This window comes from Athene noctua, chromosome 3 (genome assembly GCF_965140245.1).
Source record: "Athene noctua chromosome 3, bAthNoc1.hap1.1, whole genome shotgun sequence".
Classification (NCBI taxonomy): Eukaryota; Metazoa; Chordata; class Aves; order Strigiformes; family Strigidae; genus Athene; species Athene noctua.
Genome location: NC_134039.1, coordinates 18,407,101 through 18,419,279, shown reverse-complemented (window position 1 = coordinate 18,419,279; position 12,179 = coordinate 18,407,101). Strand labels below are relative to the sequence as shown.

The 12,179-nt window shown below is 41.4% G+C and overlaps 1 protein-coding gene across 4 annotated transcripts in view; it reads right to left on the bottom strand.

Moving 5' to 3' along the window:
- Window positions 1-12,179, bottom strand: part of CACNA1C (calcium voltage-gated channel subunit alpha1 C) — a 491,623-nt gene that overhangs the window by 77,407 nt on the left and 402,037 nt on the right. For all 4 annotated transcript variants that reach the window (XM_074902152.1, XM_074902151.1, XM_074902149.1 and 1 more), the window contains 8 exons: window positions 10,182-10,288; window positions 8,603-8,690; window positions 7,465-7,572; window positions 6,710-6,762; window positions 6,457-6,603; window positions 5,393-5,594; window positions 4,780-4,938; window positions 1,772-1,882 (listed from right to left, as the gene is read on the bottom strand). In XM_074902152.1, coding sequence (XP_074758253.1) covers window positions 1,772-1,882; window positions 4,780-4,938; window positions 5,393-5,594; window positions 6,457-6,603; window positions 6,710-6,762; window positions 7,465-7,572; window positions 8,603-8,690; window positions 10,182-10,288 — 975 coding nt within the window. The remainder of the gene's footprint in view (window positions 1-1,771; window positions 1,883-4,779; window positions 4,939-5,392; window positions 5,595-6,456; window positions 6,604-6,709; window positions 6,763-7,464; window positions 7,573-8,602; window positions 8,691-10,181; window positions 10,289-12,179) is intronic.

Here is a 12,179-nt window from a genome sequence, read left to right as displayed (position 1 = left end):
TGGATATTCCACAGTCTCTTTAGGCAATCTGTTCCAGTGCTTTGCTCTCTGGAGGATACATGTTTACCTCAGCTGATTTTTTTTAATACTTTGTTGTGCAGAAAAACTTGAAAAGGAGATTGAACACAGGAAAGTAAGACAAAGTAGAAAGGATCTCCAATATTGTCAATGCCAATTCCTTAAAGGCAATCATGTTAGGTAAAGCCTTCCTTGTATATGTACAGAGCTCAATATTTGAATGGGTTGAACTTTTGTCCTAAATGCTCAAAACATAACCTTATCTTGCTCAAAGTCAAAAATCTCCTGAAAAGTAGAACCATGAAATCAGAAGAACATCAGAAAGCCTGTGAGATACATTTGTGCATATACAGTGTGCAGATAATATTCTTACAAAATGCCAGAAGATTTGCTTGCTAATAGACATGGTGTAATCTCAAAGTGAAAAGTAGATTCCTCCTGAAAATTACAATCCTTTCTGAAGCAGGTGATGATACTTCTAAATTTCCCAAGACAGTGCTGGAGCTCTCACAAAAAAAAAAAAATCAGTCCTTCACCAAGACCACACAAGATGGTCCTAACTTTCAAGAGAACTACATCTGAGATAGGATAGTGATATTTGGCTCAGGTAAAAAATAGAATTGTGACTCTTCTAAGAAGAAGCCCTAGAAAGGGTGGAAGAAGGAGAGAGAGACTAGGTGGGAGTAAAGACAACACAGAGTTAACAAGTAAGACTGAATTCAGTAGAACTGGAGAGCAAAGTTTCTGAGCTGAAGATGAGGAAGATGTTAGGTTAGAGCTAGGAGGACCTCTTAACCTCAGTGATCCCTTAAATGTTTAACAAGAAGGACAAACAGGACTGTCATATAATGTCATATTACCAGTGTCATATCTAATGCTTCAAACAGTATTTGACAACCCCAATGTGTCAAGGTATCCTTAAAAATACAACCTCATGTGTCAAGGTATCATTGAAGATATGAAATGGCATGAGGTACCTCTGTTTAGGTATCTGGATTCCACCCCTTACAACACACCACTGAATTTAAACCCCTAAGAAGAAAGTCTTGTGTAATCTTAAACTATGTGAGGTCGGAATCTTTGTCTTTGTCCTGCAGCTGTGCCAATTTATTTGGAAGAGTTTGTAGGTTATAATTGTACCCAGCCATACTAGCAAAGAATGCCATGGCCCAATGGACAGGACAATACTTTCAGACAGAACCTGCTGGAGTACTGAATATTATCAATGAAGTCTTAAATTCAAAACTAAAGGAATCTAAACCATCACTGAAATGTAACCAACCCAGAAGAAACATATTTTTTATTCAAAGCTCATAACTCAAGTGAGTCATGCTTGATTAACTTCACTTAGGCCAGGAGACTAATCATGGGATGCTATTTCTAATTTCTTTAAGGAAAGTCAGAGGGGGCATTAGAATAACATTCAGAATTGAAAATATGTTATATTCTTACCACAGTGTCATTATTATAACTTAATGAAAACAGAGAACTAGGAACCTTCTCTATTAGGAAGTGTTGCTTGCTTTTATTTTTTTGTTTTGTTTTGTTTTGTTTTGTTTTTGTGTGTGTGTCTACTCTCCAGTGAAAAAGTTATTAAATATCTGTGAGACTCCAATCCAGAGAGCAACTGTCCAGCTCAGTTATTGGTGGGGTAATAGATCAGAAAGTTTCACCTCCTCCTTCTCCTCACAGCTGCCCCGCACACATGCACACACACACAGAGGCCAGGAAACTCTATGCCTATAGCACCTACCTTGGGTTTGAAGGCGATTAATTTCAGGACCATCTCAACAGTGAAGAGGCCAGTGAAGAGCATGTTGAGGATATTCATGGCTTCCTTGAACATGCAGCTCTGACCGTAGTGCTGAAAAATAGCATCCCAGCAGTAGCATGAGGAACAGACGTATCAGCTAGTTCGGAATCCACAGGGCCCCTCTTGATCTCTCTTTATGTTGAGGTTCTCTAAAATAACCCCAGCACACTCCATTTTTTCAATTTAGAATTCCCATCTCCCTTCACACATAAGTATTTCCATACCTCTAGCCATTTTTGCCATCTGGCTCTGGATCTCCTACATTTAAAAAAAAAAACTTTTTGAGTGTGGGCTACCAAAATCACACTTATCATTCCAGTTGAGGGCTCATTATAAATTTACATTCTGATACAAGATAGTCTCCAGTTATGTTTGTTATCTCACCCTTTCCTAACATTTGGATTACTTTTCTGTTTGACTGATATCACAGAGTGAACAGGGGTTTCACTGAGCTGTTCACGATACTAAGCTATTCCCAAGTCATTACACTTAATTCAGAATTCTGCAAAGTATACAAGCAGCTCAGATCATATTCAGATCATATTTTTCCAATAAGCATTATCTGGCATTTGTCAACTCTGAATTAAATTTGCAATCATGCTGCCCATTCACTTAACTTTATTAAGATCTTATGAAGTTACTCTCTGTCTTCTATTGATTAATTCAAGTAGCGTCTTCTGCAAATGTTGCCACCTCTCTCTTCATATCCTTATTTCCAGATCATTATACTTGAGACTGATTGCACTGCCTTAGTCTAAGGTCATCTTCCAGTTCATGATATAAGACCCATTTGTAGTTTCTTAACTCTGATAAACTTTAACCAGCTGGGATGAATTTTCATTTTCTGTATTGGGTCAGGGTGATATATTTAAAGGAGTTTCAGTTAAAACAGTTCAGCTGCAGCTGAAGGCCAGGCCAGGGAAGAATATATTGAGGCATTTTCAAAATATTTTGTAACATTTTCCTTGAAAGACTGAAGTACCTGCAGGACTCTCTTTAAAAACCTGGAATTTTACTGGAATATGGCTTTTGTGTTTGCTGTCCATGATGATGCTTGACCCAAATCTGGCCACAGTATAAACTTTTGAAAAACTGCATGTTTCTCAAGATGGATATAGACTTCCTAGAATCTCCAGAGATGTTGTCCTGCCTATGGGCTCACAAACGTCTCATGGCTTCTAGCTCTACCTGCTCTGGCCGTGCGCCATTGTCACAGCAACTGATCATGCTTCAAAGCTTCAGAGTGAACATAATAGCCCCAATTTATTGGTCAATGATAGCAGGGAAGTAGATAGTTCAGCTGAGAGCAGAGCACTTTCTTGTGCTCATGATGCCTCAATCCTTTCTTTGTACCTTAGGCAAGACAGCAGGGAAAGCTTTTCCAATGGGGATGGGAATGAGCTAGACAAGATGAAGAAAAAGTAGGGAGGTCAAGAAATCTGGTGAGTTTGGACTGGAGACAGTGAGAGAAAATAAGGAGAAAATTGATGGTGAATACAGACTTAGACTGTTAGTGAGTGATAGGAAACTGAGGCTAGTTTTGAGGGGACGCTGCGACTGGAGTAGTGGATTGAACCAGTGGAAAATGTAGTGGTGGGATACAACAGTCAAAAAGGAAGTTGGTGTAGGAGTTCATGGAGAGTTGGACTTGAAAGGAACAGAGCGTAGCAGATGATCAAATGGAAAGGTCAGAGAGAGACCAGAAAGGAAGTAACTGCAACTGGGAGTCTGTGTAGTGAGAAGAGAAGGACTGGTTGAAGAGTAGGGATCTGGACTGTCTGGGCCACAGACCAGAGAAGAGAGTTCAGAGACTGACTGGGTGAGGAGGAAGGATGGGTTTTAGGGAGAGGAGTGACAGGTAGACTAGCTCTTAAGCAGACAGAGTGTAGAAGACAATGGGGCTCGAGTGGCCAAGGAAACAGAGTGCAGACATAGGCTTAGCAGGTGGAGTCCAAGACTGACTGAAAATGAAAGTAAGATGAGGGAGGCCTTGGGCAGAGACAGAGTGGAAGGAACAAGCCAGGAAATACAGACTTGGGGAAATGTACAGAACAGTTTGCGTCTGTGAGACCCCATTTCCTGACTGAAATGAATGTAAGACTTTTTTGTAAGCTGCTTACTTAGTAAAGGTTTTGACTCCTTCCCTTTTACTGCTGTTCCACCTGCACATGGTAATTTACTATGTCTCTTTGGTATTCTTGTAGATGGCAGCTGCAAATGTTTCTTTGGTGGGTTCACATTAGGTGTTTGGAAAACCTTCTCACAGTAAGGAAAATTAATGCACAGTGTAGTGGGTAGTAAGGCAATCAGTAGCATCAGTAGTGAAGCAAGTTAGACAAACGCCTATCAAGAAATGCTTTAGGTGGAGCTGATCCTGCCTTTAGGTGATGGGATAGAGAATATGGCCTCTAGAGATTCTTCCTAGACAGTTTCTATGGTTCCTATCACAGACTAAAGGAGAAACTAGGGACTTCCTACCCCCTATTCCCAGTTTCCTTGATTGCCTTGTTTACCAAAATATTTGCTCTCTACTTTTAACACAGAAAAGCCCCAGATTTAAAATTTAGATCTCAGGTGAGTGCCAGATCTGGGCTTATTGCTGCATTTCATAGAAGACAAGCCAGAACTAAGAAGTCACTTGTTATTATAGTGGCCACTGAAATGGTCTGTGATGTAACTGTTGGATTTTTTTCATTTGTTTGTTTTTAAGGAGTTAAAACAGAATTGTGTTGAAAGCATCAGATATTATCAGGAAGGGGACGAGAGGCAGATTCCTCATTTTAACTAAATGTCATCAGGAGAGAACATGGTACAATTGTTTCTATCATGCTCCTGTCCCTCTCCCTCAATACATGGTGAAAGTAGGTCTCAACCTTGGTCATTTCTACATTTTCCCCAACAAAATCTAATCATTCATCACCTGCAATGTTTTCTGCTTGCTTACTTACTTGCATGGCCAGGCAGATGGTGTTCAGCAGGATCAGAACGAACATCAGGTATTCAAAATAGGTGGAGTTGACCACATACCAAACTTTGTACTGGTACTGATTTTTAGGGATGTATCTCCGTAGGGGCCGGGCTTTCAGGGCATATTCTACACACTGGCGCTGTGAAAGAGGCAGGGTATATTTAAAAATCAAAACCAAAATACAGGGTTGGTCAGCTACCTGCAAATATAATAAAAATACAATGTGCTTCAAGTTTTTTTATTGGAATGAAAATTATTGGTAGAAGAATTTCTTTTAGGTCATAATCTGAATGTGCATATTCTTCCTGTTGAAGAGTTCCATATGCATTTACTTTGGCCATACAGTGCTGTCACACTCATCTAATCTTAGTGAACCGAATGGTACATCACACATTTTTAAGTAAATGTTGTCCCTTGAGCAAATCTTACAGCAAGATTTTTTTTACCTGACTCCTGAAAATAGCAATAAAGCCAGTTTATTGTTTCATCTTGTTGGCAATCTTCACATGTTCCTCTCTGTATGTATCTCTCTCTTAAATGCTTATTCTCAATGTATTTTCTATCTTTAGTGGCAACAAGGTGTTGTAATTTACCTGGTTTTTGTCCAGCTCACAGTTCTTGTACTCTTGTTCTCCTTGTTCCTGAAATGTGACGATGACGAAACCAACGAAGATGTTCATCATGAAGAAAGCAATGATGATGATGTAGATAATAAAGAAGATGGAGATCTCAACCCTGTGATTATAGATGGGTCCCACATCCTCCATGTGGGAATCAATGGACCTATACAGCAACCTGAAAGCAAACAGGAGCCAAATGCAGAGAAAATCTGCAACTGTCTTGAGGCCTTATAGGTGATGTTATAAAGTTTAACTTTGTGATTTTCTTCTACTTGTATCAAAATTAATTCACTCAGATGTGCAGACTTGTACTGATATGAATGTAAACTCTTGCAGACGAGAAGACATGGCTCTTACTAACTTTACACATTTGAACCTGTTCAGGGGTGAAATGCTTTCATAGTTAAACAAATAAAATTTAAAGAAAAAGCATACCCTTCAGTTAACAGAAGACAGGTGAATGTTGGTGGGAACTGAGTTTTGTGAGAAAAGGGGATCTCAACACTTTTAACATTTGTTAACACTGCTGTTGGCATCACCCATGACACAGGTTGGGGACAGCTCCCTGATACCTTGCATGCCCATGTCACTGACAGAGTGGAGCTGTGGGAGTCCTCGGCCCCTGTGGCACAGACAGCACAGCTGGTAAGACATCCCAGGTCTGCCCATACTGCTGTGTTTCATATTACCCTGCTGGCTCCATCAGGAATATTGCTAAGTGCCTGACAGGCATTTTATATCCATTTATATACATAATATTTGTGACAAATATTGCTATCACTGCTACTATTGGCAATCATTTTTTAAGAGCTAGAGACAGTGTTGTGCACTGTTTACAAGTAAAGGAACAGCAATTCCTGCAGGCCCTAAGAAATTTACGAAGTAAGTAATACTGCAATGACTGCTACTATTGCTGTATTTGATGTTTTAGACATTTAAATACTTAGAATGGGAAAGACTATGCTCTGCATTTTAATTTTCTCTTTTGAAATGAATGAGGACATCGCTAGTGTTGCACCAGTCCATAAAGCACTTACTCTGGCCAGCCTTCAAAGGTTGAGACAGTGAAGAGGGCCATCATGGCAGTCAAGACATTGTCAAAGTCAAACTTGCTGTTCTCCCAGCTCCGGGGCTGTATCATTGGCTGGTTGACCTCACCATCCTTGTACGTAATGTAGTACCCTCTGTGGATGGAGAGCAGAGAGAGAACATGCCAGAACTGCACTTCCAATACGAGGCCCTGAGTTTGGTGGCCGGTGAAGGGGCCTATCTGGGAAAGGTCAGACCCACCTGCATTCTGCTGCTGTCTGCTTGGAGCTGTCAGTGCAGCTATACAGCTTGCCCTTGAAAAGGAAGAAAGAGTAATGAAGTTTCCTTTCCTGACAGTGTAAGGGTTAGGGCAGATCATGCAGCAAGGAGACTGCATTTACTACTTGCTTAACCAACTATGAGTATGTGTACATGCTCTTTTGCAGGTAGATGTAAGCAAACTGGATTGAGAGTTGCCTGCATCTGGGTAGTTCAGAGCACAGGCTTTCATCTGCTTGCACAGTACATTTATGTGTATGTCCTGAGGTGCAAGACCACTGAGTGTTTCAGAACACTAGTTGTCAGAAGGTGGAAGGCAAAGAAATAAAAGCAGACATAAAGAAGTGAATGAATAACCTCCTGTGATTATCTGGCATGCCCCTTCCTCTACAAGATGGGGGGTAGACAGCCTGCAAGGTCCAATCATTTAGAACAGCCCCCTTCACTTCCTTGGCACTAAGTCATGCCACAAGCTATTAGGGAACAAGAAGGTTACTGAGGTTACTAATGATTTCTTATGATTACAGATGAAGGGCAGGAGTTCTGAATATGCCTGGTCCAATTCTGGGGAACTGCCGGTAGCAGGGACATAGATAACACTGATGGTGTCCCAAATGTTTTGCCTTCCACACAGAAGACTCCATCTCCCCTTCCTCAGGCTTCTTCATGATATTTTTCTTCCCACCCCATAATAAAGCTCAGTGTAATGGATGAATGAATTGGCCCAATGGTTTTACCTTAAACAACTGAACTCCAATGCAGGCAAACATGAACTGCAGCAAAGTAGTGACAATCACAATGTTTCCGATGGTTCGGATGGCAACAAACACACACTGGACCACATGCTGCAAATGGAAGATAGAAACAAAAGTAACTTGCAGGCTTTGTTCTGAGCTGCTCTATCTAAGGAAGAAGCCCAAGACTGAAAATACAAATAAAAGAATTTAACTATTGCCCATTAAGTATTGTTTCAGAGCTCAGCTCTCTGAAACTTCCAGCAGCACTGACTTACATATCTGGGCACCCACCAGTCCACAGGAAAGAATTTATCTAAGACAGCAAGGCTATATTAAAATAGGCTTGTGAACCCATCTGTAACCCAAGCAAACATTTAACCTCAGTGGTGATGCTGGGCCACCCAGCTGGAAAGCAGCTTGGCAGAAAAGGACCTGGGGGTCCTGATGAACACCAAGTTGAACATGAGCCCTCGCTGCAAAGACAATGAATGGTACCCTGAGCTGCATTAGGCAACATACTTTTAGCAGGTTGAAGGAGGTGATCCTTCCCCTCCACTCAGCCCTGTTGAGGCCACACCTGGAGTACTGTGTCCAGTTCTGGACTCCTCAGTACAAGAGAGCCGTGGATGTACTGGAGAGAGTCCAGCAAAGGACCACAAAGATGATTAAGTGACTGGAGCATCTCTCCCATGAGGTAAGGCTGAGAGAGCTGTACTGTTCAGCCTAGAGTAGAGAAGGCTTGGGGGGATCTTGTCAATGTATATAAATACCTGAAGGGAGGGTGCAGAGGAGGCAGAGACAGGCTCTTTTCAGTGGTGGCCACTGACAGGACAAGAAGCAATGGGCACAAACTGAAACACAGGAGGTTCATCTGAACATTGGGAAACACTTTTGTACTGCGTGTGTGACTGAGCATTGGAGTCTCCCTCCTTGGAGATATTCAACAGCCATCTGGGTCAACCTGTTCTTGGTGGCCCTGCTTGAGCAGGGTTGTTGGACAAGACAATCTCCAGAGGTCTCTTCCAAGCTCAACCATTCTGTGATTCTGCTGAAACACTACTTAAACCATTGCAGAAGTCCTTGTAGCCTGAAATAACTTGAATTTATAGTCTACAGAATACATTGTGACTCTTCTAACCTTTAGTCCTTTGGCTCTGTTGATGGCCCTCAGTGGTCTAAGGACTCTCAGAACACGTAGGATCTTCACCACATTGATGGCACTGGACCTAGAATAAATTATTGGAAAGTTTGAGAGGTACAGCAGTATAAGGGGTGTACTGCGAGGGCAGACAGATTTCACTCACTCTTTCTTGTTTGAAATCCTACACAGCCTTAGACTGCTTAGGACAGTTATAGAGTCAACTCTTTGCTATGGCACTTCAGAGGTAAGGAAACTAGTCTCTGATATTATGTTTCTAGATCTTGCTTCCTGATGTGGGCAGGCTCAGTATACATACTCCTGATTTTCACCATCTCTTCTGTATTAATGAAGGGAATGAAATATGAGCAGGGCATTTTTTTAAGCAGGGTAAGCTGCTAAATACTCTGTAAATATCTATGATATGGAAATTGTGCCAAGATGTAGTCATCACAAGACATTTTCAGATAAGGCTCAAAGAAACACTTCACTGAAATATTCATAGAAGAGTGGAAACTCCAGGTGACTTCAACATTAAAGGTATACTGTCCACTTGGAGTTTGATCCTGCACTGTGTTTGGCCTCTGATCCCCCAAATCAGTTAAGTGTGTACATAAATTTAAGGATATGGAAACTCCCCACTGAATTGATTAGGATGACTTAGGTACTTAATTTTAAGTACGGAACACAAATATCTACTACAACAGAGCTCTCTGCATCTTTCAAGACTGAGAATCTTCTCCATGCTGTATGACATCAGGCCCTCCTACTGATTCTGGGAACAGGTTTTTTCTAATATATTAAGAGTCTAGTTAGGTCTGTAAGAAAAAACCAGCAGGTCAAACTGAGCACTGAACCATTCTTAAGACCTTGACTGAAAGATGAATGGATCTGAGAAATCCTTCTGCTTGACTTAGCTCTGGAACATAAGTGGGCTGCTAACCTGTAATAGTAACAATTGGGAGCTTATTTCTTATCAGATGTGACACTACTGAGGAAATACCCTACCTGACACAGAGTTCCACATAGTCAAGTAAATCTATAAACTTACTAAGCAAATTAACATACCAACCAACACAAAGTGGCATGATAGAAGCAGGATCAACTGTCACTGCCACCAGTACTCTGAGATTCTCACACAGCTCTTCAAGAGCTTGATGGTCTTCCATTGACCAAGATCCGCAACATCTTAGGAAGTAGCAAAACATTATCACCCCATTTTTCAAAGAGGTTATGAGACCTCCAGGAAGGAACAGCAAATTGCTTAACTGTCCTGAACTGATACAGTGAATCTGACATCTTGGAACAAAGCTAAGCATCATGATTCCTAATGGACCAAGTTTCTTGTTGCCATTCGCTCTTTCTGGAAGATCTCCCTTCCAGGTCACCAGTCTAGTATTTCCCAATTATTACCTCCCCTTCTGAAGATAAATTTTAATGGTCTTGAATCATCTGAGAAAAATACCTCCAGGTTCATGAGAAAAATCTTAAGACAGATAAGACAATGAGCCTGAGGTATCACCTTCCAACCCAGCCCTACAGTCCCCAAACCCCAGCAAGTCAAAAATAGCTCACTCACTGGATCCCAAAGGAGATGAGAGAAACGCTGACCACCAGCAGGTCTAAGATGTTGAAATAGTTTCTGCAGAAGGAGCCCTTATGGAGGAAAGCCCCATATGCGGTCATCTGCAGGAAGGCACATGAAGACACAAACACACTTTGCCATTAGCATCTGTTCAGAAATCAAACCCATCTGGTTGTGCTCAGACTATGTAATTGGGGAGGGGCAGTATTTCTAACATAGCAGACAATTTACCCTCAGACCCCAAAGGAGAATCTAAGTCCCAATTGAAAGAAAAGAGAGTGAAGAAGACAGTAAGATAACTATGAAAGACCTAACTAGGTAAAGACAATACTAGGTTCAATGAGGAAAATACGTGCTTTGAGTGCACAGAGAACATAACATTTAGAATCGCAAAGCAGCAGAATGACTGTTTGCAAAAACTACTCTTTGCAATCATATGCTTATCCTTTTTTCTTCAATGGCAGAGGACACTTGTGAGTACGATGCTTGTATTATATAAAGGCCTCTTTAGCTAAAACGAATTAAAAAATAAAAAGGGCTATTTTCTAATGTTTTTCAATGCTCAGGCCAGCTGCCATGGACAGCTGAGCTCTCTTGCCTCCATAAAGAAAAAACAGAATCCGTCAGGGATTTGATGCTTTAGAGCTGAACTGAAGCAACAGGATGAATTCCTGCTCTCTTCAATTTGCTCCTTCTGTTCAGCTCAATCCTGTCTCCCTTTTCCCATCCCTACCCATACTCCTCTCTTTTTTCTTCTAGAAACAATTGCATTTTCCCCTTGGTTTTCCTCACAAAGCCCAAGGTAAGATTCCTTGAGACAGAGTGGTTTTTTTGTGGAGGTAATCATTATGAACATCACCCAGCAGAGGAAGGGAAAAAATGTACATATTTTACAAGGGACTCTCTGCCCTGTCTGGGTTTGAAGGGATACTGAATACTTGCTGGCTTTGAGGAGGATGTCACAGCTCCAGAACTGGATTTACAGTGTAAACAGAAATGGGTCTCAGCCACCATGTCAGACCTAAACACTTCTGAGCTCAGAACTTGAATTCTAGACTGAGCTCAGTCACAGAATGGGACTAAATGAGTCTGACACTATTAAAGAGGGTGAGGTGATGGAGGTATTTGTACCACCTACCTTAAACTCAGTGAGAAATCTAACGTAGCTGCTTTGAAGAAACCCCATCCCCACAACTGCTAATGTCCCTCCATTACCTGGGTTAGGAATACAGGCTTCTAAATCTGGTCCTCTGTATCTCATCTAAGATGTCTAAAGTAGCTTGAAGCAGACACCATGAGACTGTTCCTCAATTATGAGCTTTAGACAGACTCCCAGCTGAGAAGTGTGAACTAGAAATTCAAACTGGAGTTTTCTGGCTTCTGCTAATAGCTCAGGATGGCATACCTGCTAGTGGTTTCCAGCCATGCCTACCTGTCGCAACTTTATTCACAGGAGGGTGGAAGGGCACATGGTATATCAGATTATTTTTTCACCAAACATCCATGACATCAGGGAACTGACTATCAATCAGTCAGACAGAACTTAGAAGGGGAGGAAGTATAAACTCTTATCTTGGCTTAGAATTTATACTTATAGACACATTAAACTGGGGAAGTGGGGAGGGATTCTTGCCATAACAAAGGTGGTAAAGATGCCCTTTACTGGTTAGATTTTGTATGGCAATCTTGAAAGAAAGTAGACACCATTGAAATCAGGAGGGGAAGCTCTTCTGAATTCTATACAAACTGTTCTCTCAAGTCTGCTAGGAGACTTTGTTATCTCAGAAGAGACTCTCACAGAGCATATAATCTATGTCTGTCTTCCATCTAGGGCATTGAACAAGCTTTTAGGATGCCAATTAAAAAAACCTCGGTGGTCACCTTGCTGACATTCACCAGACTCCACCATGGCAGTGTGGGGCTTGCAGGTGTCATCAGCAACATAAGGTCATATTGTTTCTCTACAGCCTTGAACATCCTATGACCATTTAG